Source organism: Leishmania braziliensis, chromosome 35 (assembly GCF_000002845.2).
Source record: "Leishmania braziliensis MHOM/BR/75/M2904 complete genome, chromosome 35".
NCBI lineage: Eukaryota > Euglenozoa > Kinetoplastea > Trypanosomatida > Trypanosomatidae > Leishmania > Leishmania braziliensis.
Genome location: NC_009326.2, coordinates 1764327 through 1792270, shown reverse-complemented (window position 1 = coordinate 1792270; position 27944 = coordinate 1764327). Strand labels below are relative to the sequence as shown.

Sequence of the window (27944 nt, the reverse complement as noted above, 5' to 3'; positions counted from 1 at the left end):
CGGTACAGCCGATATCCCTCTCCATGTGTGTTTTGCTTTTTTTTTCGTTGCTCTTGTATAGCCTCGCTTGTCATAAAGACTACTCCATTTCCAGAGGGAGAGAGAGAGAGGGGGGGGGTGGAGAGCGAGAGAGAGACGCACTGACACACGCGCCTACGCGCAGGTACACGCAGCCTCGGTCGCTATGTGTGTCATCGGTGCCACTGATGACCAACTGTGCAGCGCTTAATGAGCAGGTGGGCAGAAAGTGAGGGGAGAGGGTGTGTGCTAACGAAACGGCACAAGCGAAAGAAAAACACGTCGGCGGCGGTATCCGTCAGTGAGCGTTGTTTCGATAAAAGCGGTTGAAGACTCGGTCCCCGTGCGCCTGCATCGACTGCGCCAGCGTACGCCGCAGTGGGCCGGTGCGGGTCTCCATCGCTGTTTGAATGGACGCGGGGTCGTTCGTGTGGTTGTGCATGGCACCTCCCGGCACATTCGACCCGCCTGCGCTGGCTGCCACGGTCTGCAGCTGGGCGTTGTCACTTGTCAGCCACTTTCCCGGTGCGGTGAAGTCCTCGTAATGCTTCTCATACCTGTGCTGTGCAATCTTCAGCTTCTCCATTTCGACGATGTTGCGGTAGTGGGGCAGCCCATACTGTGGTGCGAACAAAAAGGCATAGCGCATCTCAAAGATCGACGCGCTCGGCTGCAGCAGCGACTCCTTGAAGCGGATAAATTCCTCCACGCTATACTCGGGTCGGAACCAGTACGGCTGGCGCAGCAGGTGAGCACCCTGGTTGTAATGCAGCATCTCCTGCACCACGTGCTCGCTGACGGAGTCGGCGATGCGCTCAACATGAAACCGGAATCGATTGTGAATGCCGGTGCGCAAGTCCATGCAGCAGGCCGCAGCCGCAACACCTATGTTTGGCGTCCCCTCCTTCACCGGCATCAGCACGTGAAAGCCCTGGACGCCATAGTCGCCGAACGGCAACAGCAGGATGTGCTGCACCGTCATATCGTACGCTCGCAACATGGCCCCGCATGGAACGTCATCCTCTGTCGTCCAGTGATTGAGAAACTTGTCCAGGAGCCTGTCGTGTGGGGTGTCCAGCGGGAGCTCCGCCGCTGACAGCGTCAGCTCATGAATCGCATCCAGCACCTCATCCGTTTGCGTGGAGGCGAATGTGGGCAGGTTGTATGAGACCAGGCAAAACGTCTCTGGCGCGTACGACTCTAAGCAGACGAGTCCATAGCTGCCAAAGCCTACCTCGATGTCCAGTCGTTGCTCAAGCAGCTCGGTGGCAACATTGACATCGCCGCTCGCGTCACGCAGCGCCGCAACCACATCGTCCACGGGGACGCCATAGCGACTGGACATGCGGCGCACCGTATCCGGATTGAAGCAGGTGAATGGGTGCGACCCCATCGGCATCAGCTCTCCAATTCTTCCCGACAATGGCTGCCGTTGCAGAGGTTTGTAGAATGCGACTCGGTTCTGCATGATGCCGAAGGAGTCGCCGGGAACCTTTATCTCATCTTCGTCCTCCTCACCAGGGGCCGTATCACTGGTGCGCATTTCCCTCAACAGTTCTCGGGGCGGCAGCTCTTGGTCGAGATGACGCCGCTCCGCCTCCGTGAGATCCTCTCGCATCCTCTCGAAAGTGCGTCGCGCGGCGGTGTGGGTCGTCCCAGCGCAGAAGCCACGCACACGCGCTCCGATTCGGCGCATTTTTCCGCTGAAGGGCGGGGAGTAAGGCCAAGATGGAGGAAGCCAAGAGTGTGGGGCGTCTGTGCGGAGGGCATACCGTCACTGAACAGAGAAAAAGTGACCCAAAATGGATGGGGATGGTGGGGACACCATGGCGAGAGAGAGGGATGTGGTGATTAATAAACAAGAGAGAAGACACTAGACTCGATCATAGTGGAATCCACTGAGGGGCGTAGAGCTCGAAGGGAAAGGGAAGAGAGAGGGGCCACAATAACCCCTCTCAACATCAGACATTCATCAGCTGCAGAAGTGCAGAAAAGGGACAGTACACTGCAGCACAGGACGTCTGCGTTCTCTTCTCGCTAAACCGCGTTTGTAGCGAGGCTTTCCTGAACGCGACTGACTCACATCTACTCGAAATGCAACCCGAACATCTTCCTTCAGCAAGCGGCAAATAAACAGTGAATACGTGCACATCCGTCAACCGACTGACTTCATTTTTGACGTTCGCGTGGATGCGGCTTACAGCGAGTGCGCGTAGGATAAACATGGAGAAGAGCATTGCTAGCACCAGACATTCTCTTCAGTTATCTAAAGCGCAATCAACCACGGCCGTCCATGACCCATCACAGAGACTGTTTTTCTTTACCCCATATGCACCCTTCTCTGCCATAGAGCCTCCGCTCGCTCTACCCCGCCTCTCCCCTCCTCGGTCTGCCACAGGCCCAATTGCGTCGTGCAGAGCACCCGTAGTACACGCGTTGCAGCAAGGCGCCCACTCACCGTCACCTGAGCACGACCTCTGCCTCAGGCTCGGCCTACCACCCGCTCTGCAGGTCGCCCCTCACAGCCGCTCCCCGTCGTGCCGGGCGGGATGCGCTCGAGTCACGATGACACTCTGTCTATCGTATGGATGACACAGGCGTGCTCACCGTCGCAGGCCGCTCCGACGCCGCGCCATCCACGACCTGACCGCCGGCATCCGTAGCGGTGCATCGCTCTCACCTCGCTACGTCGTGGGTGCCTGGCTCCGTCAGCGCCAGAAGCAGTTCGGCACTGGCGGGGGGCAGGGGGTCCTGGTCGGGTTCCGCCTGGAATAGACGCTGGGCCCTGAGAGACGCCGCGCGCTGAGGTGCTCCTACAGCCATCAGGGATGGAGGCACCCTAGCCGAAAAAAAAAGCGAAACGAGCGAATACTCAGGCAGTAGTGTGCACAGTTGCAGCACTGGTGGCGTTGAAAGAGACCCGAGTGACAGCGAAAAGGGGCTGTTGTGTCACTCATGCCGCCTCCCGGCATGCGTTTTCCTCCTCCTCAGCGTAGACTTCGGAAAGGTGAGCGTGACTGTTTCACACAAATCCCTTGTACATCACCTTCAACGTTGACTCATCCACAACGACCTCGCCGCTGGACTCGTCACGTGCCAGCTCAAATGCCACTACGGCGCAATTTTGCAGTTTTTTCTTCTTTGACAGGTGAGTGGAGTGCGGTGGGAGGAAGCGACGAAAAAAGTTGCGGAAGTACCCGCTGTGGCCCACCACGATCACCTCCTTGAGAGCAGCGTTGCTGCCCCCAGCGGCCGGGACAAGACTTGCCTCACCACTGCCACCAAACAAGTGCATAATGAACTCGTCCATGCGCTGATAAACGTCCACGCCAGCAACTCGGTTTCCAGCATTTAGGTAGGGGTCGAAGACGATAGCGAGCTCCAAAGGATTGGTGATGTTGCCGAGCTTACATGGCGCAATCTTCCCGGGTTCTGTCGACAAGCTCTGAGCGTCGATGTTCTGCGAGCCCTCCTGGAGTGCTGAGTCCATCACGATACGCTCCTGCGTGACCAACAGACGTGGCGACATGCCGACGAGCGCCGTCTCCATCGCGCGGCGTAGATTGCTAGATACCACTACTGATGTTGCTGGATCGAAGGAAATCTTTGTCTTGGCTGTTCGGATGAAGCTGGCGAGGTCCTGCGCCTCCTTCTTACCTTTGCTGCTCAGTGGGGAGTCGATAATACATGACCCAAAGGGGTCCGTGAGGAAGTTAGTAAACTCATGAATTGCCGCCTTCGCCATGCGCACGGGCAAGTCGAGGTTGTACGAGTTGAAGAGTGAATTCCACACTGACTGCCCGTGACGGATAAAAACAACACGAATTATTCGCTTGCCCCTGGTGCCGTCACCGGCAGTGTTCATGCGTATGTAGTTGGTGCCGCGGTACGCCTTTGGCAGATCCTTTGCCTTGACCATGAAGACCAGACCATGGGCGTACAACTGGCACTTGGCAGCGGCCAGCTTCCCTACTGGGGTCACCACGATAGCGATGGCCACCAGCAGCGCAACCACCATCCAGAAGAACATCGAGCCTGCAACTCAAGCGCGATACGGAGAGAGGACTAACAGACCCAATCCCGTGACTCACACGCGGGTGCGTACCACGGGGTAGGTACGCGGGGGAGGAGATAACACGTGTATACGCCAAACACCGATACACAGCCACACCAACGTCGCAGAGAGACGAGGTTGCTGAAGTTGATGTGACCTCCTTCGCGAGAGAGAAAACTGAGCAAAAGAAGGGGAGAGAAAAGTGGAGGATGTGCAGGTCGAAACTCTGAAGGGAAGTGTGCGGCGCACACAACATGCAAGAGAGAGAAGGTAAGAGAACAAAGAGGGGGGAAACGGCACACGCGTAACGAGCACCCACAAATACCGAAATATCACCTGCCCTCTGAAAGCCAACGGGTCGCAGGACATCGTTGCTGGGGTCGCGGCGGCGTGGTCCTACCGAGGACGACGACACGGAAAAGCACTACGTGGCATCAACTGCGTCTTTTCCGTCATATGCGCACTGACTTCCTCTCTGTCGCTCTGTGCGTGCGCTTTCGCCGTCAAGAGGAAGTGTTTGGTTGGAGTGTGGTTATCTTTGCTGCGCAGTTGCTTCTCCGTAGCTCACCTTCATAGTAGTGCGAAAAGGAGCACGGGAGGGAGGGAGAGGGGGGCTAAGAGGAGAAACTTATCGAAGAGAACGGCAAGACATGGGCTCAACCTGCACCAACGCAGGTACACACAAACAAGCACACACAGAGAGAGCGACAGAGACGGAGAGACAAGGAGTGACAAAAGGCGTGTAGAAAAAACCACGACGGCGCTGTCAATGATGACGCACACACACACACATACAAGAAGAAAACACAGAAAGATGTGCCCACACAGACTCACCCTCTCACACAGTCAACGATCCGTCACGTCACAACCACACGTGTGTTGCCGCAGAGAGAGGAAAAGTGCGCACGCGCATCAGAAACCCAGGCAAACGTCCAGCAAAATAGAGCACGGAGAAAAAATGTTGGGGAAAAATAATTGACAGTGAAGACGAAGACGGCGGAACACAGTAGAAACGAGAAGTCGCAAAAAACAAACGTACAGAAGAAGACGAAGAAAAGAAGTAAGAGAGAAAGAAAGAGAGAAAGAGACAGGGGAAGCATGGGCGAGATAAAGTCATTGAGAAGCACCAAAAGAGAGCCCCCCAAAAGGGAAAAGAAGCAAATGCATCACGCCTTCTTCATTCTGCAGCCCAGTACATGTCGTCACGCTTCTTTCACCTCTTCTGCTGCTGTGGTTGTCGCTAGAGGTCCTGCAGAGGCACATGCTCTCCTCTTATCCTCTCTTCGTCGTGTTCCTTCTGCTTCAGCGCCACATCAGAGCGGGACCCTGTGCCTTTACCAGGTACAAGAGGGGGCAAGACAGTGCATACCGGCGCCACGACAGAGAGAAAAGGAAATACTCGGCTACGCGCTTCCCTAACGGCGTCTTGCCATCCTTAGTCTCTACGTATGCGTACCGTGGCGCCAATCTTCCTTCCCCTCTTTGCTCACCTCCATCATGTTCGTATGGGTTGGCTACGATTCCATGGCAAGCGGTCAGCCACAGATGTCTACGTACGCACAGCACATACGCACACACCGGAAAGAGCTCATCACCTCACCCTGATGGCTTGCTGCTTTTCCACTCCTTCGCTCCACCACTCACGTGCACGTAGATGCAAAGGCACAGGACCCGAAGAATCTCGTGAGGTCAGGGGTGCACAACAGGGGGTCCATAAAATCTGCATCGGTCATGACTGACCTTGCGCCGGTGGCACCCTCCCTGTGTGCGCATTCGTGAAGCAGGAAATGGGAGGGGAGGAGTGCAGTGGGTGATACGCACCATCACTGCGGATGTGCAGGAATTGCAGGAAAATTCGCAAAACAGAAAGGAAGGGAAATGGCACGCGCAGACAAGGAGAGCGAGGGGCGCCCAGTGGAAAGAAGAAACGCACAAGGGACTCGTCACAGCATTCGCGCACACTTCGACTAATACGAATCTGTGGGAAAGGGGAAAGAGAAAAGAGAACGAGTAGACGCAGAGCACAGCATAAAATGGTGGCACACTCATCCTCATCGTACTTGTCTGACTTCTGAAATAGAAAAAGTACAAGAGAAAATAGTGTCTCGAAAATATGAAAACAACACCTGAAAAGGGGGAGACACGACGAAGCTGCAGAATCCATCGAAGAGAAGGGGAGACAGACACATAATGCGCATTCACCAAATAGACTTATCATGCCGTATCACGTACGCACTGGCATTTGGGGGAAGAGGGGAGGAGAGAAAAACGCCTCCTCCCGCCACCCCTCCTGCGACATCAATAATAAATGAAAGAAAAGCAGTGTAGACGGGAAAGAAAGCACGGACATGGCAGGAGACGCGCAGGACACCTCGAGTGCAACCACGAGCACGCACAAGCACAAAAGAAATTCACGTATCAGACAGCTCAGTTATTCGCCTTGGCGTACTTCTTGCTGAGCGTCTCTAGTAGCTTCGGTGTTGGGGTGTACATGCCCTGAAGTGGCAGTACCTCACCGAGGATAAGGCAGTCCTCCAGCCAGTTCGATTGAGCCAGCTGAAGCCCGGGGGTGGTGGTAGCTATGAGGTGCACTGCCTCGACCATGATTGCATCCTTCTTGTCATTGTGGTGATAGATAACGTGTGTCACACCGCTCTGCACCGTCTCCTCCAGAGAGCCCCGGTTCTCCGTAATCTTGCCACCGCATCGCTCGATGGCCATCAACAACGGCTTCTGCTCCGTTAGAGATGGCGAAAGTACCACGTTCATACCCGTGAAGAGGGCTCGGTTCACCCTGTTGTACGACTGTTGCGAGTTGATGAGCTCAATGCCGGCCTTGGCCTTGCGAACCTCCATCTTGTCATTTTCGTCGTCGCCAATATCGGCGCTCATGCCGGTCGCGCACGCCACCACCGCGTCGTAGACGTCCACAACGGTGTACTGGGGTTGTTGAAGATCGAAGAAGGGCGGGAGAATCCCTCCCATGTCCGTCGTCACCTCCATATCGGTCGGCGGCTCAACCTCCTTTACCTTCGTCACCTTGGCCGCCTTGGTCTCGGGGGCAGGGAAGGAGGTGGGGATCATGTACTCGCGCTTGTTGATCTGATAGAATGGGTGATGGTGGTGAGGCAGGTCAGTGCCACGCACCGTCGCGTTTGCCACGGCCGGCACACTCGTCAGGCGGTAGAGTGAGGGATGAATCTGGCGCGACTGGAGGAGAGAATCCAGCATCCACCCGATCGGGACGCACGAGATGCTCGAGTACCGCTCAATGCAGATGCGGCATTTCTCGCTGCGCTCATAGCCGGGCCGGTAGATGATAATGTTCACCAATGAAGGGTCGAAGGTGGTGCAGCAGGTGGCGCCATGGCGCTCTGCCATGCGCCATTCCACCGAGTGACTCGGGTGTATGAGCGTGCGCGGGATGATGCCGTTAAAGTGAACGAAATATCCAGAAAAAATCTGCGGTATACCGTAGCGTTCCATTGGACGGGCGAACTGGCACACTTGGCAGTAGGAGGAGTCATCCGTCTGCTCCACCTTACAATTCGAGCATACCCATCCGTTCGTCGCTGTTACCGCAGCGGCTCTCCCCTCCGGCATGGCTGCGTCTGGTCTGCTCGGTATGTGCGAACTTCACACGAAGTGTCAAGGTCAAAAACAAGCTGAAGATGAATCGTACAGTGATGGTTACAATACTGAAAGATGCCTGAGCTAAAGGGGAATAACACACACACTGCAGGATAATAGTAATCAGCCGTGGTGCTACAGCAAGGCGCGCGCGCACAAGTGTTGGAGGTGTTCCTGTCGCACAATACAAGGGCTGAGGGAAAACTAGGGCGTAGGGGGGGAGCTATGCAGCACACACATACACACACAATAAGAGGCGCACAAGTGGAGGTGGACAATTCAATAATGCACTACGCGTGACTCCATCACTATCAACACCGTGTCAAGGCGACGGAGGAAAAAAAAGATTGAAACAAGAAGGGATGGGAAAGAGGGCAATATCCGAGAGTTGAGCGAGAAGGGTAGAGGTGTGACGAGAAGATGAGAGCACCAGTAGACCAGAAATGCGGGAGAGAGGTGAGGAGAACAGTAAGGAGCGACAGAGAGACTGAGCGGATTGCCAAAGACCACTGCAGACTTCGCCTTGGGCATCTTCAGAGCTGCCCTGCTCCCCCTGCTCGCCTTCCTCATGCCTAGTGTCTTGCTGCAGCAGTAACAAGGAGAGAGACACCCAACTACTGAGCAAGAACGAGGAAGAAAGCTGTCGTAGAAGAGAGGCAGCTGAACAAAGAGTAGGCGAGCAAAAAAGGCTCTTCAGGTCTTGTTGATCTACGTTCTTCACTTAGGACGACTGTTTCGGTGGTTTTAGTGGGTGAATGGCAGAGAACAACGAATCACACCTGGTCGGCAAGCAGTGAGGAAAGGCGGTGATGCTGAAGGAGAGGGGAGAAACAAGGAGAAACACGCATGGGTGTGAGTACTTCTTCGCCTCTTCTTCAGGTTTCGTAGACGCCATGTGCAGTCGACAGGACCGCACCTGAAAAAGAAGGGGGGAAGCGAAACAGACGTAGAGACACGCATGCGAAAGACACTTGCGCGGAGGTTCCAGTAATATACATCGCTGTTCAGCGAAAAGAAAAAAAAAAAACGCAACGCCAAAACGATCTGGGCAAAAGGGGGTGAGGCAATATCGAAGCCGCCCATACAGAGCCACCTCAGTATGTGGCAAGGTCATTGGCACCTGTCACGCTTGAATACGGCTGCTGTTCCTGGCAGTGGCGGAAGTGGACGCCCACGAGAACCGCCGACGCTCGCCTGGGTTACAGAGCGCATCAGATCTGGTGGCATCGGCTTCCAGCGCAAAAGCCTCTTCATTGCCTCTCCCTGCTGTGTCGGACAAGTGGGGCTCTGTACGCTGCTAGAGCGGCCAGCGCCGGCGTCGCCGACATGCGAGCCCTGTGACTTGTCACGCGTGTAGAGGGGGCCCTTGTAGGCCAGCAGCTCCTTCTCCTGCGCGGCCTGCTCCTCCGCCTCCTGGCGGCGAATGCCAATCTCCGTAATGTTCTCCAGCAGAGAGCGCTGTTGCCGTCGCAGGATTTCTACCTGGGTCCGGGACTGCAAGATCTTCTCTTTCGTGTCCTCCATCTCGCGCAGCATCACCTCCATCGCCTGATCATGCGTGGAGAGAAGGACGTACTCGTGCCGCATATCGACGATCTTGGCGTCGACAGCGCGCTCCTCGGCGGCGGTCATCATGAAGCGCGCCACCGGCCGTCCGCAGCACAGCTCCAGATGCTTCAGTTCGGTATGGTACGTCTCAAACCGAAACGCAACACGGATGTCGGAAAGGTGCGTGCGCAGCGAGTCATTGCCCAACGAGGACGAGAGGAACCATCGGTCACCGATTGCGTTGCGCTTGAAGTTGTTGTCGAAGCCGCACTGTAGCACGGAGTTGCGCGCAATCTCGCACAGGTCATTCGCGCTGAGTCCCCATACACGCGCAGCAATGCTGTACTCCTCTATCAGCGGCTCCTGTGTTTGGTGGAACATCATCGGATCGTCAGTGCTCAACGACACATTCAGCCCGCGATGGAAGAAGTCGGGAAAAGGGTTGCTCAAAAAGTACAAGAAAAGAGCGTTGTTGCTCAGAGGTGACACGTGCAGTCCAATCTGGGTCAGGTAGTAGAGGTACTGCATTGGTGGATCGTTGCGCAGATTGATACCGTGGCAGATGCTGTTCGCGCACAGAAAGGCGCCGTACAAGTGCACCTCAGAGCCAGACTCGCCGCAGTGCGGCCGCAGCCCAAACGTGGAGAAGCCGCGAGAGGCGCGGAACTCGTTGAGGGTGCGAATGTTAGCGTACAGGTGGTAGAGGTAGTAGTTGTAGGGCGGGTTCTCGACAGCCGTCCACGCCCACGGCGAGACTGTCGTGAATGGGAGATCGATAGTGGCCTCGTTGTCGACGGAGTCGAATCCGCTCACATGATTGAGAAAGTTGTGCAGCGTTGGGTGCTCGCTCGGGTGCAGTGAGGCCTCCCACAAGGGCTGAAAGATGTTCTCTAGATACTGGCCAAAGCTGCCAATGACGTTCTGCCCGCGGAACACCTTGTACACGCGCGGCACCTGAATAATCCACTTGTTGTGCTTGTTTGCCATTCCGTGGGTGGCAAACCAATTCGCCAGTTTGTCCCATTCCTTGATGTTGATACCGTAGACGGAGACGCGGTTCTCAGCGTAGGTGTAGCGGTCGCGTGAGTACTGTTCAAAGACGTCGTGGATGAGCTCTGCAAAGTAGCGGCCATTCATGAAGTTGTCCGTCTTGAGCAACAGCGAGCGCAGGTCGCCGTTTTCCATCGGGTTGTACTTGCTATTGAAGTTATCGAAGCGTTCAAACAGCGTGTGGTCAGCCTGCACGTTCAGCTGATCCACCGTCAAGTTCGGCGTGATGCCAGCCTTCACGAAGAGCTGCCCCAGGGTGATGATGTCGTCCCCCTTCTTCATAGCAATGTCGTCGCCGCTTTCCTTCAACTTGGCAAGCACAAACTTTAAAATCTGCTTCGGGGTCATGCCGGCTGCCATGTGGATGTGCGTGTCAACCTTAGTGGCCTGATAAAAGTCGCGGTTTGAGGACTGCCGATCCTCCGTGGTGCCAGCTTCGTTTTCATGGTTGAGAGCGAGGTGCAGGCGGAACTTGTGATCGAGGTTTTCGAGTCGCTTGTGCGCGTACTCCTTCACCTCGGCGCTGGCGCAGATATCCTTGAGCTCGCGCAGGTGCTTGTAGAAGTCGTCGAGCGTCGGCAGCGACCGCGGCCAGGCGTGCACGGCGCTTTTCGGGTACGCAATGAAGACCCCGTCGCTCGCCGCGTAGGTCCATTCATCCTCGTTGAAGGTTGCCGTCCGGCGCTGAAAATCTGTCTCGACGTCGTGCCGCTGCGCCGTCTCCCACGGCGGGGGTGGGCGCCAGATGTACTGGTGGCGCAAATCGAGCGCGCGCGCAACACGCGGTGCCGCCGTCGCCGTCTTCAGATCCGTGTGTGGTCCCTTGAGCACGGTGCGCGGAAAGCGGACGCGGTTGTCCATAACAGTGTCGTATTCCACCTCCTGCACGTTGCTCAGGTAGTGCCAGCAGCTGGGCCCGGCGCCGACCTCTTGAGGGGGGCTTAAGTTAAGGTCACGCATCATGTTGCGCTCCAGCTCCCAGGCATCCTCGCGAAACGCAAGCCGTGCGTTGGTGACGTGGCTCACCTCAAACACGTTACCATCGACGCCCAGCTGGTAGTCGCCCCCGAGCCACTGCCGCTTCACATCAGGAGAAAAGGAAGACATGAGAACGCTGTTATGCGCAAGCTCTGTCATGTCCAGCGAGCTCAGTCGAAACATCTTCTGCGCCGTGGCGTACTCCTCAATGAGTGCGCGGGGGTTGTGGTGGTAACGCAGCGGCGACTCCGTCGATAGCGTGATGTGCAGGCAGCGGTGCAAAAAGTGGGGAAGCGGATGGTCCTTGTATGCCACGATATCCTCCATGTGATCGCACAGCGGCGACACCGTTAGGCCAACACGATGCAGACCGCACAGGTACTGCAGCACGGGGTAGTCGGTAATCTTGGTCGCGCGCGTGATGACGTCGGAGAGGATGTAGGCGCCGATCAGGTCGTCCATCCCTGTCGACTTGTTGCCGGTACAGCGCAACTGAAATGGCACCAATCCCTTGCGCCGCCGCAGGCTATTCAGCACGGCGAGGTTCGCGTAAAGGTAGTACATGTAGTAGAGCCCGCTCTGCTTGTCCGCAATCGGAACCTGATCTGGGGGTGGAGCCGTCTCGTTAAAGTCGCAGTCGGGCCCGTCCCGTTCATGAAGCATTTGCAGAGCGCCCACCTGCCCCAGCAGCCACACCACGCCAGCGTTGCTCGGGTCATTCTCAGCCAAGGTGGCCTTGAAAAGAGCGAGAAAGATGTTGTCCAGCTGGTCCTGTACCGTCGTGCAGTTGCTCACCACCTCGAAGGGTGGTGACTCGGTGAAGCTGATGTTCAAAATATACTGCACTCTCGGATGCGGGCCCTCGAGCCTTCGCCGCATCAGCTCCGCCAGATCGCTCAGCTCGGTGGAGTGCAGGCCGTAGAGCGTCAGGCTGTACTCGGCGGCCTGTGGAGTGAGTGACGGCCGCTCTGCCCTGGTGACCACACGTCGCAGCACCTTCTCGCACAGGCACCCCTGCAACGCAGTAAAGGAGAAGCGCAGCTCGGCGCCGAGGGTGGCCATGCTCTTGTAATCCGCAGAGTCGATCTGACCGTGATGAGGCGCGTCCTTCTCGGCCTGCCATCCTAGACCAGCCACAGTCAGCTCATCTGCGGATCGTATGCCGTGTGTGCCAAGCAGCTCACGCAACGTGGAGCTGGACCCGTCGCGCAGGCGCACTGGTGCCTCTGGACTGCGCCGGTACATCTCTTTCACCCCCTCGAGCAGCTCCTGCGCGTCCATCGACTCGGCAAGCAGGACCGCGTTGTCTACCTTCCTGGCGGCCGAAAAGACACCCCCTGCTTTGTGATAATTTGCCCGCTCTTCCATCTCTGCATTGAGCAGAAAAAACATACGGGAGCGCTCTTGCATAATGCCAAGGCGATGGTGGCAGGCGTTGACACAGCCGGCATTGCCAACGGTGAGCCGCACCCTCTGTACGTCCATCGCGTACTGCGCCCACTTTGGTATAGGGAGAAAAAGTGACACGTTATGGTCAGAGACCTGGTAGACGCCGTCATCCTGCGCGATTGTGACGCAGCTGGGCATTGGGGCTGACATGTACGGGTTTTCCCGCTCCTGGCTATTCACGTGAGTCTTCAGGGGTCGGTATAGTGAGCGCACACGCAGGGCAGCCTCGATGCGGTCATGCACGCGCCGCATCTCAACACCGCCGTCGTCACCGTCAATGACAACTTGAAACATCTCTGATGGCTCGCGGGCGAGGCCTCCGTGCGGGACACCGTGGAGACAACGCAGGTGATCACTTCTCTCCGAGAAGGGAACCGTAGAGGTGGATCCATTTTGCGAAAGTGCAGGCTGGAAGGGGACGCCAGGATGAAGCTCTGGCGATATGGGCTTGGTTGACCCCTCACGATAAGTGAATTCGTTGTCCATCACGGACCGCATGATGCTGAGGGGGCGTGATACGTAGGGGGGTGAAAGCGGTCACAAATGCGTGAAGAGGGTAGTGAAGAGGAAACTGGAAGGAACGTAAACTGAGAGACATAAAGACGCACACGCTGGTCCCCTTCCTGCGTTCTCCCTCTCGACTGTCGCTCTCGAAAGGCGCACTGACGTGTAGTATGCGTAAGTATGTCAAAGAGGTGCCGCCCAGTCCCTACCCATACGCTCGATGGGATATTGTTTGCAGTATTGGGTGTAACTTCTTATCCGGAAAGCGGGCCGTGTCCCAGAACAGGACTTAGGAGAGAGGTAGGAATGGTAATGTAACGATATATATCACAAGAGGGAGTATAAAGTGACGAGAGGGCAGCAGAGCGTGGACTTCGCGCTTGTCGACCAAAGAGTTAGCACTACTCTAGACGACAGTAGATGCATCGCAGAGATGCTGTTTCTTGTCTTTGTTGTGTGTTTGTGGGTGTGGGAGCTGAAAAAGAGGCAGTAAGCGAGGAGAAACCAGAGTTGGCCACGGATGTGAGGCACACCAGCTCCTCCCTTTTGTATTTTCCCCTGCCCTAGCGCAAGGAATGCATCGTTCAGGGTTGTCTTATCACAGCTTATTGGGGGGGGGGGGTTGTTGAAAGACTGCTGAAGGCGTACAGGAAGCCACAACTGTTCTTCAGACACACGCACACACCCGAATGTAAGCTCGGGTGAATGCAAAGTGAAATCCGCTAGGAAGCAGCAATCATAACACAAAATTTGTGTCAGTGCAGACACGTTGTATGGATGTGACTTGGAAGGGAAAGAGGGAGGGGAGCAGCGAAAGGCGCGGCAAAGTGCAAGAAAGGTTCGAAGACGCTAAGATTCCCTGTTCAAAATAAGCAAAGAGACAAATTCATACGCTCCACTCCCCCTTCTCCTTAGCTCTCCCCTTCACCTCAACTGGTCACGACTGGGGCTGTGAGTATCGTCACGAGGTCAAAATAACGCAGTACGCAGGAAGCCCACTCGGAACATGAAGCACGCACCGCGCGACTGCAACTCTCCCCTCACCCCGCCACTGCAAAGAAAAAAAAAAAATCAGTGCTCAAACAATGACGAGAACATGAAATAAAAGAGCACGAGACCGAACGAAGAGCACCGCGGACACACCAGAGTTCCAACGAAGGGCGAAACATACGACAAGACATGCCGCCACTGAGGCACTCGATCAACGAAAATAGAACCACAAAGAGGGGGAGAAAAAAAGGAGATGCAATAGGGCAGCAAAACATTCGAAAGGCAATGGCACCCTTCAGAGTCCCTCCCTTGCGCTCAAAAGGGATCCAGCAGAGTAAATGAAAAAAAACAAAGGTCCGAGAACTGCGTATGCATTTTATTTCTTCTTTCATTGCCTGATGTTCAACTCATCCCCTCCCCCCTGATGGCTGTAGGAGCACCTTAGCGCGCGGCGTCTCTCAGGGCCCAGCGTCTATTCCAGGCGGAACCCGAGCAGGACCCCCTGCCCCCCGCCAGTGCCGAACTGCTTCTGGCGCTGACGGGGCCAGGCACCCACGACGTAGCGAGGTGAGAGCGATGCACCGCTACGGATGCCGGCGGTCAGGTCGTGGATGGCGCGGCGTCGGAGCGGCCTGCGACGGTGAGCACGCCTGTGCCATCCCTACGATAGACAGAGTGTCATCGTGACTCGAGCGCATCCCGCCCGGCCCGACGGGGAGCGGCTGTGAGGAGCGACCTGCGGAGAGGGTGGTAGGCCGAGCCTGAGGCAGAGGTCGTGCTCAGGTGACGGTGAGTGGGCGCCTTGCTGCAACGCGTGCACTACGGGTGCTCTGCACGACGCAATTGGGCCTGTGACAGACCGAGGAGGGGGGAGGCGGGGTAGAGCGAGCGGAGGCTCTATGGCAGAGAAGGGTGCATATGGGGTAAAGAAAAACAGTCTCTGTGATGGGTCATGGACGGCGGTCGGGGGGCTTTGCCCAGCCGCGGTGGGAGAGGCCAGGCTGCTAAACGATGCTCTGGCCGTAGATGTTCTCTCTGTGCCGCAAGAGCGTTCCCGACACGCGCCAGTAACGCAACATCACCACGCACAGCGCAAACCCGTGCAGAGACCACAAAATTGCACTAATGAGAATCATCACAAACGAAGTCACAGTGCGCATCAAGCTGAAGGCGTAGAGCCAGCCGCAGCCACCGAAGCCAGTGACGCCGACCGCCATCCACACATCGAACGCGACGCCTAGGAAAAGGCCCAGCAGAGCAAGCTTCTGCCGCGGTCTCGACGAGTACACGATGGCGCAGTACACGTTGTAGTACCACACAATCCACGCGCCAGGGATTCCCAGCAGAAACAGGAAAGAGAGACCAAAGTGCGTGACGTTTCCGCCGAGAATGAAGGCCACCAAGGCAGCGACAATGTTGTAGACGATGAGGACCATTAAAGTGATGTAGAGACCCGCTAGGATGTACATAAAGCGCTGCTGCGGCACAGGGACCTGCTCACGGATGTTGTGGTAGATAATTGGCTTCACACAACAGCACTCCGGTGGAAAGTTGGGATCGGGCTCAGTCACATGAGACAACTTTTGGCTGCGCTTGTTCAGAGCCTCGCGCCTGGCAGCGTTCTGCCGCTCCTTTTCCAGCACCATCTCCTCTGTAACGATCCCCATTGTCTCAGCTTTTAAATAGTGGGGACTTCAAGGAAGCAATACGTGTGCAGATGTGTGTCAGACGTCACAAGAAGCACGATGGAGGTCTGCTTGTGACGACGTGTGGAAATGTCGTCTGGGAAGACTCTTTTTGCGGAAGGAGAGAGTCAGGGAAGGAGGGGCATAGGAAAACAAAAAAAAATTCAGACGGCAGACAAGAGGAGAAGTGTAGAGCACAAATATTGCCTGCAAGCGGGGGGGGGGGGGGGGAAACAGCAGACCAAGAGATAGGGAACGAGTGCATAAGAGCGAGAGAGAGAGAGAGAGAGAGAGATGGCAAAGCAAAGACAAAACCCCACTTCTAAAGAGTCATACAAAGGGCAGTGCCGGGACGGTGCCGACAGGCGACAAACACAAGAACGGCTTTCGTTCGCGTCTTATGGGTTTCTTCATCCTCGCGTTTCCCCACGACGACACGAAGAGTGGGTGTTGAGGCACAACAGACGCACGTTTGTGGTGTTTGTGGTGTGTGGGGGGAGCAGGAGAGCTAATAAAGACACTCGGCAGAAGAGGAGGCAAGCCCGCAAGCGAGTCACTGCTAAGAGTATTACGAAGAACATATGACCTGCGCCTACTTGCCTCCTCGTGCATCGACACCAACCTCAGCGCAGGCATTGCACGCCAAATGGGCTGGAGGTGCTGTGTTTTCAAAAAGTCAACTGTAGGTCAGCTACTTGCAGTGTCAGCGCCACAGAGTACAAGATGGTAGTTGCCACCCACAAGAGCGCTGGGACTGCCGCGCCGCGGAGCGACGTCGGCAGAGCAGTACTCACGGTGGCAAAGCAGAAAATCAAAGCGCGCCATATTCGAGGTCGTATCAAACCCTCAGTGGCAATCCGATGAGAGGGAGAAAGAACTGCATGGTTTTGGAGTGCTTCGGCGCACATGCAAAACAGACGCGCGCGCACAGCGCCGCGGTGAAGAAGATGCGCAGCACGACTACTGCGTAGCACTTCATGATGGCTGCAGTGGGAGTGGCACAGGCAGCCTCAACCGCTAGCCGCGCGTAGACAAAAGACACGAAGGTCAATATCAAAGATGGAGAGGTCCAGTTGTACAGGATGTTCTTGGGTGGCGCTCTCTTCGTGGATTGGGCGGCAGACGTCCACTCATTCAAGAGCGTACTCATAACTGAAGTGAGAGACAAAGGAAATAAGATGTTTGGCGACAGCTCTTACCTGTCGTCTTGGTGCACTGCAAGCAGCCTGGCGCGCGCAAACAACTTTATCCGCTGCGAGCAAGGGAGCTGCCGACGTGTATCCATCGCCTGTCGCGGCGCTCATTCGATTCAGGTCACCCTTTGTCCACTTGAAGGGCGGCTGTAGAGGGGCCACGTGCACGCTGGCCGCTGGCGCACCAGTGCTTCGGGTGTCCAGCGAAAGCAGTTACTGTACCACAAGTCACATCAAAAACCTACACCACTCCTGAGTACGGCCCAAGCCCAGGCGACCGCCTCACTCATGCCATACAGACACCACATCATCGACGTGAATCCTCTATCTGCTCACGTCTTCGACTTTGAGTGAGTGTGGGTGTGTATTGGGGGGGCGGGGATGGGAAGGATGGTAGAAGTGGGCGAGTGGGCTGCCTCGAGTGCGTCGCTGACTAAAGCGTCTCCTACGACACGAGTGACGGCAAGCGAGAGAAAACACGTACACATGTGTGATCAGAACAACAATAAAAGGGCAGGCATAACGCCACGGCACCATCGGCCTCCAGCGCTGCTTACTTTTTCTGTTTCTTTGTTCTCCAGTGAAGAAGCGAGAGCAGCAGAGGAAAACGAGTGAGACGCGCGCACAACCACACGAGTCACAGGTACAAGAGCAGCCCCATGATAAAAGCCCGTCGCAAAGCCCTTCGTCAAACGAGAAAAGGGGGACGAGATAATAGAGGAAAAGTTGAAAAACTTGCGTCTGCTCACCTAAGAGGCTCAGCGCTGGCGTCAATGAAAGAAAGGAGGTGGCACAGCACGAGGGGTATCAAACTCCACCGCTAGTGGTACAGAGCACGACATGGGCTCGCCTAACGAGGAAAAGGAGAGAGCATCAAGCCAAAAGACAGGTGATGGGCCCGCAGGAGTGCGGGTAGTGCAGCAGAAAAAAAGATGCGCACGAAAGGACAGGAACACGACGACACGCTCAAATGTCTCGTATGCCGAGAGCTGGCGGGTCGAAAACAAAACGGTCATTTCGTAATAAGCAAACAACGTGCACCCTCTCTCCACCCCCTCCTCTTCTTAGCCCTTCTCTTTTGACTATCGATGAGTTATCAACTGACTCTTTTGCTCAGTTTTTCTCTCTTTTGTTTTGGTTTTATCATCGAGTAAACCTCCTCTCGGTTTAGATCACCAGTGGCTTTTCTTTTCCTGTGTTGCGAAATTCGTTGATGTGCACAATGAGTCATGAGTCAGTGACCGACAAGGCGCACAAGGCAGAAAAACAAAGGTGAGAAACAGACAGAAACGGAGAGAACGAGAGAGAGAGAGAGTCTCTCGTGTGTTTCGAACGATAAAAAAAAAAGAACTCCATGAGAAGACGCGGCATGCAACGCGACAAAGAAAAAAAAAATCGATAGCAAAGATCAAACAAGTCAAACATCAAGAGAAGAGGCCAATGGGCGGAGTGGCTGCACCGCCGACACGGAGTCTGCGGAGGAGAGAGGCCGCGCGTTGCGTTCCACGAAAAGCGTACCTCACAGTGCGGTCAAATGTGTCCACCCTACCATGTCCTGTCCGGCATGCGCAATCCTCACGAGAACATCTTCTTGAGTTTGGCTGCCAACTTCGCCTTTTGCATCTTCACCTTCTCCTTTGCTTCGCTCAGCTTCGCGGCAATCTCTGCGTTCTCCGGCTCAGTTTGGTGCGCCAGCGTCAAATCCTCGACAGCACTGTCGGCATCGCCAGTACTCAGTGCCGCCATGCCGCGGCGGAAAAGCGCCTTGGCGTTCTTCGCATCCACACTGAGAGCAAGAGACGCTGTTTGTCGAGCTTCCGACCACCGCTCGAGTTTGATAGCGCACATTGCGCTGTTGTTGTAACAAGCGATCAGCTTCTTGTCGACCTCAGGGTGAGCATCCTTGTTTTCCACCTGATTCAAGTAGCGCACCGCTTTCGAGTACTTATCTATGGCAAAGTCGAATGCGGCGCTCGTGAAGTGGGAGTTACCAATCTGGCGAATCTCCTCGGCGGCCGCGATGCGCTTGGCATCGTCCATAGGCGACTCGACATCCTCTGGGTAGTCGGGGTACATGTCGCCATCGGCAGCCAGCACCACTTCAGGCACCGCATCCAGCGCGCCGCAGCCGGTGATGACGCAGTCCACCACAGGTTTGTCGTTGGCGCCGGTGGTAGTCTGCTCAACGGCGCGCACTGTGTTCATGCCACGCACCACGCGACCAAAAACGACGTGGCGGCCCGTCAGGTGCGTCGCCGGCGCCGTCGTGATGAAGAACTGCGAGCCGTTGGTGTTGGCGCCAGCGTTGGCCATGGCGAGTAGGCCGCTCTTGTCGCACGGAATTGTGAAATTTTCATCCTCGAACTTCTCGCCGTAGATCGAGACGCCACCGGTGCCGTTGTGTTTGGTGAAGTCGCCGCCCTGGATCATAAAGCCAGGGATGACACGGTGGAAAGTGCAACCGTGGTACGTCATGGGCACCTCCGTCCCCTCCACCCTCTTCCCATCGTTGCCGAGACACAGCTGGCGGAAGTTTTCGCATGTCTTGGGTGTCACATCTGTGAACAGCTCCACTACCACCCGCTCCTTCTGAGGTTTCCCACCAATGGTGATGTCGAAGTAGCAGTACGCGTTCGGCATGATGCTTGCGTGCGTATACTTCTAGAAGTAATGCTATATATATATGGGCGTGTGTGTGTGTAATGTAATAAAGGAGTACTGCTGTGTTTAGTTGCTGCGACCGCAGAATCCTTGGCTTTGATCGGGTGTGCAGAGGTCGTTACTTTCTTCGTCCCCCTCACAACAAGGGTAGCTCCGCTTTTCCTTTCCGCTATTCTGTGAGTTTACGGTTGCAGTTGTCGTCTTAGTATCCGTAGGAAGAGAGATACTCGAATACTATCGAAGGTGTACTTGGTGTAGTGTGTAACCAAAAAAAAGGAGTTAGTTGAGTGTGCGTGTGCGTGGGTGTGAGCGCTGGATAATAATACTGCGCCAAACAAGAAGAGAATTACACATCAGTAGAAAGGGAAAGAAAATGAGAAAGAAAAGCGGTGCAATGTGTGTGTGGGTACGTAGTTTATACCCACAGATACAAGTAAAAGAAGCCAAGGAGAGAAGGGAGACGTGAGTGTAGGAATATTAAAATAAAAGCGGGAGGCTCCGCGGCGTTAGCCGTAACATACGTAGAGACGGCAGAAAGAGATAGGGGGCTCGATGAGCGACCCAATTGCACTGCTCTACATCACTTGCATCGTTTCTTTACAGACAGCAGTAATAATCTTCACCCACGGCCCTTCCCGCATCATCAAGCAGCTCGCAGGAGGAGTGGGCAGTGGAGACCTTGTAATAGGAGAACACACGGCTGGGACTCCCGCCTCGTTTTACAAGACAGAGTACACCTAAGCCAATCATTCCCACAGCGACTAAAGCGACGCAAGTTCTTGGTCTATCCGCCCACTCTGCTGGCGCCTATTCGTGAAAAAAAAAATTTTTTTTTTGACTCTAGAGAGAACGTTGTCAAAGTTACGCAAATACACACACACACACACACACACACACACACACACATACACACACGAGACGGCTGATGAGCATGTGCGCATACGTCTTCACCTATGCCAAGTTGCCGGAAGTGAATGCTAAGCAGCATGCCAACCCTTCCAGGAGCGGTCTTGAAGAACATCTACAGGGCATTCACCGCATCTCCATCGCGGTGTCTTCGAAAACCTCCTAGCATACAAAGCGCGAAAGGGTTAGAGGACAAGATCAGCTGAAACTGAAGGAGGATAGGCACGATCATCTGTGTAGGCACACGCACAGAGAGAAGAGTCACCGAGGGTTGGAGCGATGAGGAAGCGAGAGAGAGAAGGAGGGAGAAAAAACAGTGAAAGCAAAGTCTTGGCAGATACACAAAAATGAGTAAAGCTCTATTGACTCCACCACGATGTTTTGGCAATGTTTTCCTGCCCCCTCTATTCACTTCACTCATTCATCCCTAGCGCTTTTTTTCCTCTCTTCGCCTATGTGGATATACTTCACAGCGCCACCGCACTCCTACACGCAATGCTCCCCCTCAATGCGTTTCTCTATGTAAAGAAAACGAAATAAAAGGCAGCAATAGTACACAAAACTGACCGGGATGCAGAACACCGGGAAAGGAGAGACATGCATCGAAGTCGTCGCGAGATCATCTACACGTGCACTCAAAGAACGAACAAAAAGTTTTTTTTTTTTAAGAGAAAAGTGGCTGCGTCTAAGGATGAAAATACGAAGAAGAATAGAGAGAAATGTAAGCCTCCCTTACCACTTCGTCGACGAAAGAGGAGGGAACCCCAAAATAAAGACAAACGCACGGAGACGTCACCAAACACACACACACACACACAAACACCGACAGATGCGTCTTTCGGCAGCAGTCGAAGATGCAGCTGGGATTCATCGTTGAGCTACTGGGCACTCCAAATGAAGTAGGAGCCGCAAGATGGTGAGCTTAAAAGTTGTACTTCTTCATGTAGTAACAGAGCACCGCCGTCGTCATCGCCGCGGCCATCTCGTAGCCGGTCTCGGTCACGAAAATTTGGATGGGACGGTGGCACGAGAAGGTGCGGTGCACGCGCATTGTACCGATCACCACGGCGACCATGGCCGCCGACTGGTACTGGTAAAGTGTCGAGCAACCACACATGTGCACCAGCGTTAGCACGATAAGAGAGCGGAGACACGAGCAGGCAAAGGTGGCTGCAGAGACCATTATGCCGGGGTAGCGCGTGATAGCGTGCTCGACGCGCCGCACGCCCTTGTCCGCAGCAACGTAGTAACGATCGATTTGGCGCACAATGCAGTCAAACCAGACCATTGCCAGCATCTGCTGCGCGACGGCGCTCGTCACCAGGTGGATGGGGTCGATCTCATACACATAGTTCATGATGACCTCCATTGTAGCGTTTCCTGAGGTGAGGCAGGTATAGCAATATTTCGTTGTTGTGGGTGCTTCACTCTAGAAAAAGCGAGGACGGGTGAGGAGCAACTGACGTTTGATGCGTAGGTTACGAGGACAAACCCCCACACACACACAAGGGAGATGAGATCGAAACGACACCTGTGCGCAGTGAGGCACACAAAACGGAAAAGACGACTGGCTGCGTGGATCAGACACCTTTTTATTCGGTTGAAATCTTTTCGACGCACGCTGATGGCTGTCAGTGCTTCTTTGCGTGCGTGTGTGTGCGTATGTGTCTGTGTTTCGGGGTGCTGGGTGGCAAGTGGATCTTCCTCGCGTGACATGTGCACGGACAAATAATAAGACGAAGAAAAAAGGCGAGATGGAAGCAGTGGAGAGAAAGTGCATGTGCTGTTGTGAGTGAACTGCAACGGGGCCCCACAGACCACGAAACAGTGACGAGGGGATGAGGATACGCCATTTAGTGGCGCGTTGCCGCCGACGATGGGTGTAGAGAGGCAGCAGTGCTAAGCGAGCAGCAAAAAGCAGCCGGAATCAAATAAGAACGATGCGCGCGCAAACACGTATGTGCATGGATGTCCATCGAAGACACAGCCATCCATCAAGCGCTACCACGTCCACAGGCATCAGAAGGGCCTGACTCGCTTTTGTCATTTTTCGGTTCCGCAAATGTGGGCCGAACACTCGCCCCTACTCACACCCATATGTAGCGCCCGGCGCTGGGAGATGCCGATGTCACCTTCTGCATCTTTCAGTCGGCATCGGTGTGGTGGTCATCGTTTTTTTTTTTTGAGGGGGGGGGGGGCCTCGCTGATTTTTCTTTCGGTTGTATGTATGGGTGTGCCACTGGTAGTTGCTGGTCGTGTCGTCCATGGGCAAAAGCCAGGAGGGGAGGGGTGTTGGCACAACCCGCAAAGACGCATGCGCACGTCTACACGTATAATCTCATCCAGAAGGTGCCAGGAGGAAGGGGAGACAAGAAAACGAAGGGTGTTTGATTACATAGGAGGGCCTGCATTCGACCCGGACACAAAACAAAAACACGACAGTACACATGAAGAAGAGAAGGAAGAATCACCGCAACAGCGGAGAAAGAAGCGTCAGTGGCTCTTCAAGGGACAGACAGATAGAGATGGCCATGCACCAACACTGCGCAGGCGACGCAGAAAACAGGGGGAGATCACCAGATGACGAGAGCCGCCGTGTTTGCCTCGGATGCGTCTTAATGATGCGTTCCTTACGGCCCCGGTGGTGTGTGAATGGCGTGTACCTGCTTCACCAGCGACAACAGCACAGCAGCGTAGTAGCACTCTACATCCACCCACAATACCATGCGATGCACCTTGCCATCGGTGCTGCTGCTTGACGAAGCAACGTCGAGCATGACACGTGAGTTGCCAATGCAGTCAACACTGATCATGGGCCTGTTGGCGATGCACACGCTCGCAGTCGACTCCGAGTCTACCATGGAGTGCGCAAAGGCGCTCGCCACCACATCTGCTGACATGGCCTCTTTCGTGTAGACAACTAGGTCGATCGCACACCCTTGCAGCACAGGAACCTGGAAAGCGCCAGCACTCACGTGACCGGCCAGGTGAGGCAGGAGCGCACACACAGTTTCTGCGCCGTTGTCGCGACTGGAAGCCATCGCACAGTTAGCATATGACTGCAGTCGTGCTTGCCGCCAGTCGCGCGAGTCTTCCGACTTGGCACCGATGGGGTGCTGTGGTTGAGTACCATAGAGGGCCGTGTAATTCACACGCTCAACCTCCATCACCTTCGCCAGCGCGTCCAGCACTGGAGCTACAGCGGCCCCGATCGGCGTTCCTGCGGCGCACACAGGCAAAGACGCCGAGAGTCTCTCCAAGGCACTTGATGCCATGACTGTGTTGATATCAGCACTGGCTGCTGCGATGAAGACGCCCGCCGCACCACCTGTCACGTGACCCCAGCTGCGGCTACGTGTGGTGTAGAGGCCCGTGCACTCTAGCACGTAACGTGCGCCGTACTGCTTCCACAGGGATAACTGAGGATCCTGGGCTGCCGACACATAAATGACCTGGGTGTCGTTGAGTACAATCTGGTCCTTCCTCGTGTCCGTCACTCGAATTGGTGTCCCCGCCGGGTTTCGACGCGGATACTCCTGCTCAATCACATATGCGATGTAGGCCGCGCACACAGAGGCGTCAACGACTGCCGTGACGGTGAAGGATGGATCAGCGAGGGCCGCGAATAAGGCGGATTTCCCCACAGGGCCGAAGCCGTTGATGCCGATTGTAATTGACATGCGAAACGAAATAAAAAGTGAGGAGCAGCAAAGCAGTCGTGTGTGGGTGTCCTGCGTCTTGATAGCGATGGCGCTATCGCTTCCACTTGCGAAGCGTCAAGGTATGCGTGGGAATTTGGGCACGGCAGTCACACAGTAGAGGACAGTGCGTGCGCCGTCAAGGCAGTGATGCAAAACACACACACACACACACACAAAGCAACACAAGCGAGTAGGAGGAGTGAGACGACAACAGTGAAGTAGAATCAAAGAAATAAATAGGAAGAAGTGCATGAAAGCGAGCTCATTAAAACAGTGTCGTCCAGGGATGCCTTGCGGATCAGAGGTGCGCAAGGCAAGTCGTCACCCTTACAAAAGAGCTCGAGCAACGTAAGACGTTGTCGATCACTTTTCATGCGCGCCTTTCGTTTAACCACGTTGCTGAATAGAAGAGAGAGTGCACTGGTGAGGGAGACGTCCCACCTGTCTAGCAATTACCCCGGCGAAGGAGGCAGTGGGGAAGAGAGAGCAATGATGCCAAGCAATGTGCTCGAAAGCGCTGCGCCCCTCCCTTCCCCTGCAAGAGAACTAGCAGAGATGCTTATCAAACTAGCTGGAGCAAGTTTGTTGTCCTTCAGTTACTTTCCCGTCGAAATCAGCCTCGTGTACCACGTCATACATCGATTCAGAGACTATCGCCACTGCTCTCAGCTAAAGTAGTAATGAAGCAGCTCAAAACGTATTCCTACACTCATATGAGTTCAGCTTCGGATTAAAGACCGAAGCAGGGGACGGAATAAAGCTCACTGAGGAGACCGCCAGACACGGTCACAGTTCTTTGATGTCATCAAATGCTGTGAGGCGTGTCTGGTGTTCCTTTGCCTCACTGCAGCTGCGCGAGCGACTGCCGCAGTACATCTGTAAAACTCCGGCGGTGATACCCCAGAGGTTATTGCTTTGCCACAAGTTGCACCTCCCGCGCGCGCAGTGCGCTCAGTCGCTAACGTGCGTCTGCATCTTGCTCATGTACCTTTAGCTTTCTTGCCTCCAGAGCCCGCATCCGCTGTACGTGAGATGCGCCCACTAGCCGTATGCATCGTACTAGCTCCCGCCACGCTACGTCAGTTGCACCAGCCTCCTCTGTCATGGGTTCTTGTTTTCGACGAGAAGCCTTGGCGGCCTCGGCAGTCCGCTGTTCGAGTGCAGCCTCCGTTTCGCACAGTTGTGGCCAGTACGTTGCCAATGCGCGTCTGCCCACGTCTAGAGGATACGGTGTTTCGATATTATTGTTGCTCAGCCCCAAAAGGAACGCCTCTGATTGAATTTTCCTTGCTCCCAGATGTTCGGTGCTGCAGCAGCTGCGACGACCGTGACTCGAGTACGGTCTCCCATTCAAGGAGCTGATCTGACCCAGAGTGGTGCAGAGGACGTGGTACTTCCAACGTTATTGACCGCCGAGTGGGCTATCGAGGGGAAGCGCAGGGAAAATAAATGCAAACGTCTCGCTTCCTTACGACTGTACGTCTACGCATTGAGTGAGATGAAGAAAATAAAATGGACAGAGCAGGCCAAAGTACAAGTGCACACGCATATACTGATTTAGGAGGTGGAACCGGCACACGCGTTCAGTGAAGAATCACTGGTAGCGGCCCTGCAACAGGTGACAGCTACAAAGACCACCAGTCAACAAAACCTCGACGTACGGGCGTGTGCGCTCAGACGGCCGCAATTCCTTTTCCTATATTTCCCCAAATAACAAGCGAAAGACGACTGCAGTCGCAGACAAAAAGAGTAGCGGTGCAGTTGCAAACGACTTGCAAGAGTGTGAGGTTCAAACAAGAGTGTAACTGCACTCCGCGGCTACTTAGAAGTCGAACCACAGCTGGGCTTGGGACAGCACACACCGCACCGCCTTTGGACTCAGCTCAGACTCACCTGGTCATCACACAAATGTCAGCGATGGGCTCGTTTTTGATCTCATCGAGTCCACAAAAGCTCATCATATTGAGCTAACCAAAATTCTGAAGGAAGGTGGGAAGAAAAGGTTGAAGGGGTAATGGAAAACTGCGGGAAAGAGACAGACTAGGAAGAGCGAGAGACAGCCTACGCACGGAAAGAAGAACACCAGACGCAAACAAAACGGAAAGAAAAGAGAGGGGCTGCAGAAGAACGCAATCGGCTTCCCAAATTGAAGCGGAAAGGAACGAAGAAAAACGAAGAGGAGCACGCAAAAAAAAAAAAGGAGCAGAGAAAGAGTCGTCCATGACTTTCATCAAGTAATGGAGAACACCACAACATGCTGTGATTTCTCTTCGTTTCTTCTTTAGCTCGACTGTAACCCCACTGAATATATATATATGCGTGTGTGTGTGTGTGTGCTCATTGGCGATAGATGAAAGAAGAGGACGCTGTGCACCTTCGCCGCTATAGAACAGATTGCAACCTCAATTTTCCACCCTCTTACGACGTGTCCGTGCTTGGGCTGGTGTAACGGAGCGGTAAGAAGATGTTAGTGTCAAGCTGCGCGGAAAGCGGGAGAGAGCGAGCTAAGATGAAAGGTACGAATTACAATCGGCCTCTTGGTGTGAAAGCCGCTGTTGTTTCCTGTTCGCCTTTGACTAAGTTTGTCCATTCCTTTCGTTATGTGCTTCTTGGCAGCATCATCAGCCCTCCCTGAACCTTGACTTGTGCGTAGGTCCTTCTCTCCACTGCCGTTGCTATTGCTGCCAATTCCACTCACACTGTCATCCTTTTCGGTTCTTCGTTTCTCTTTCATACACTTACTCTTTCGCTAGCCCCAGACACTACCCTCCCCCCTCCAGCTGAGTGATGCGAGCTTTGAAAAACCAAGTTGCCTTTCATTCGTCTTTTTTCCCGAAAAAAAAAAAGACACCGCACTATTTCGTGGATAAGAAGCGGCGTTTGAACGCATGCACACCGTGTACATGCACTCCGAGATAAACGCACGTGGGTAGAGACCTACACGCATGCATACTCGACTCGGTCGCGTCTTTCTTCGCAGAGCCAAAACAAAAAGGTACGCACACAAGCGCAAGGCGAGACAGAAGGAAAACACAAAAGCAAAAATACCCGTCGTCAAAGCAACTGCACGCACATGTCACTTACTCGAGGAACTTTTTGTACGCCGCCTCATCCATGAGGCCCTTGGGAATCTCAGAGCACTTCACCTTGATCAGCCAACCCTTCTCCTCCGGAGACTGATTAACGAGGCTCGGCTCATCTTTCAGCTTCTCGTTCACAGCCGTGACGGTGCCGTCGACCGGGGAGTACACGTTGCTCGTAGCCTTTACGCTCTCCACCTCGCCTACCACATCCTTCGCCGTGACAGTGTCGCCTACCTGCGGGAGAGAGACGTACACCACGTCGCCAAGATTCTCCTGGGCGTAGGAGGAGATACCAATGGTTACCTCACCCTCACCCTGCTCCACCCACTCGTGGCTGTCGGTAAAGTGCCTGGTGCCATAGAAGCGCAGACAGGCCACAGCAACGACGGGTACAGCAGCGAAAGCCCTCCGCATTGCTGACTGTGGTGTAATGAGAGAAGTATTTAAAGAATCTTTGGCTCTTGAGGAAGTAGAAGAAAAAAAAAGGAGAGAAA

The 27944-nt window shown here is 54.7% G+C and overlaps 10 protein-coding genes and 1 pseudogene across 11 annotated transcripts; all 11 read right to left on the bottom strand.

The window, feature by feature from the left end:
- Window positions 1–316: 316 nt before the first annotated feature.
- On the bottom strand, window positions 317–1486 carry LBRM_34_4790 (conserved hypothetical protein; the record flags this gene model as incomplete). The annotated part of the gene is made up of 1 exon (XM_001568527.1): window positions 317–1486. The coding sequence occupies one exon, from the start codon at window positions 1484–1486 to the stop codon at window positions 317–319; it is 1170 nt and encodes a 389-aa protein (XP_001568577.1).
- Window positions 1487–3040: 1554 nt separating this feature from the next.
- On the bottom strand, window positions 3041–4048 carry LBRM_34_4780 (conserved hypothetical protein; the record flags this gene model as incomplete). The annotated part of the gene is made up of 1 exon (XM_001568526.1): window positions 3041–4048. The coding sequence occupies one exon, from the start codon at window positions 4046–4048 to the stop codon at window positions 3041–3043; it is 1008 nt and encodes a 335-aa protein (XP_001568576.1).
- A 2451-nt stretch (window positions 4049–6499) lies between these two features.
- Window positions 6500–7558, bottom strand: LBRM_34_4770 (conserved hypothetical protein; the record flags this gene model as incomplete). The annotated part of the gene is made up of 1 exon (XM_001568525.1): window positions 6500–7558. The coding sequence occupies one exon, from the start codon at window positions 7556–7558 to the stop codon at window positions 6500–6502; it is 1059 nt and encodes a 352-aa protein (XP_001568575.1).
- A 1254-nt stretch (window positions 7559–8812) lies between these two features.
- Window positions 8813–13213, bottom strand: LBRM_34_4760 (putative AMP deaminase; the record flags this gene model as incomplete). The annotated part of the gene is made up of 1 exon (XM_001568524.2): window positions 8813–13213. The coding sequence occupies one exon, from the start codon at window positions 13211–13213 to the stop codon at window positions 8813–8815; it is 4401 nt and encodes a 1466-aa protein (XP_001568574.2).
- A 2012-nt stretch (window positions 13214–15225) lies between these two features.
- On the bottom strand, window positions 15226–15888 carry LBRM_34_4750 (conserved hypothetical protein; the record flags this gene model as incomplete). Its single annotated transcript, XM_001568523.1, has 1 exon — window positions 15226–15888. The coding sequence occupies one exon, from the start codon at window positions 15886–15888 to the stop codon at window positions 15226–15228; it is 663 nt and encodes a 220-aa protein (XP_001568573.1).
- Window positions 15889–16744: 856 nt separating this feature from the next.
- On the bottom strand, window positions 16745–17056 carry LBRM_34_4740 (hypothetical protein, unknown function; the record flags this gene model as incomplete). Its single annotated transcript, XM_001568522.1, has 1 exon — window positions 16745–17056. The coding sequence occupies one exon, from the start codon at window positions 17054–17056 to the stop codon at window positions 16745–16747; it is 312 nt and encodes a 103-aa protein (XP_001568572.1).
- A 1618-nt stretch (window positions 17057–18674) lies between these two features.
- On the bottom strand, window positions 18675–19739 carry CYP40 (cyclophilin 40; the record flags this gene model as incomplete). Its single annotated transcript, XM_001568521.1, has 1 exon — window positions 18675–19739. The coding sequence occupies one exon, from the start codon at window positions 19737–19739 to the stop codon at window positions 18675–18677; it is 1065 nt and encodes a 354-aa protein (XP_001568571.1).
- A 1849-nt stretch (window positions 19740–21588) lies between these two features.
- LBRM_34_4720 (conserved hypothetical protein) lies at window positions 21589–22035 on the bottom strand (the record flags this gene model as incomplete). The annotated part of the gene is made up of 1 exon (XM_001568520.1): window positions 21589–22035. The coding sequence occupies one exon, from the start codon at window positions 22033–22035 to the stop codon at window positions 21589–21591; it is 447 nt and encodes a 148-aa protein (XP_001568570.1).
- Window positions 22036–23296: 1261 nt separating this feature from the next.
- LBRM_34_4710 (glyceraldehyde-3-phosphate dehydrogenase-like protein) lies at window positions 23297–24346 on the bottom strand (the record flags this gene model as incomplete). The annotated part of the gene is made up of 1 exon (XM_001568519.1): window positions 23297–24346. The coding sequence occupies one exon, from the start codon at window positions 24344–24346 to the stop codon at window positions 23297–23299; it is 1050 nt and encodes a 349-aa protein (XP_001568569.1).
- A 928-nt stretch (window positions 24347–25274) lies between these two features.
- Window positions 25275–25916, bottom strand: LBRM_34_4700 (annotated as a pseudogene). The gene is given in 2 exon segments: window positions 25275–25835; window positions 25839–25916. Coding segments are annotated over 2 exon segments (639 nt in total).
- A 1531-nt stretch (window positions 25917–27447) lies between these two features.
- LBRM_34_4690 (putative glycine cleavage system H protein) lies at window positions 27448–27864 on the bottom strand (the record flags this gene model as incomplete). Its single annotated transcript, XM_001568518.1, has 1 exon — window positions 27448–27864. The coding sequence occupies one exon, from the start codon at window positions 27862–27864 to the stop codon at window positions 27448–27450; it is 417 nt and encodes a 138-aa protein (XP_001568568.1).
- Window positions 27865–27944: the final 80 nt, after the last annotated feature.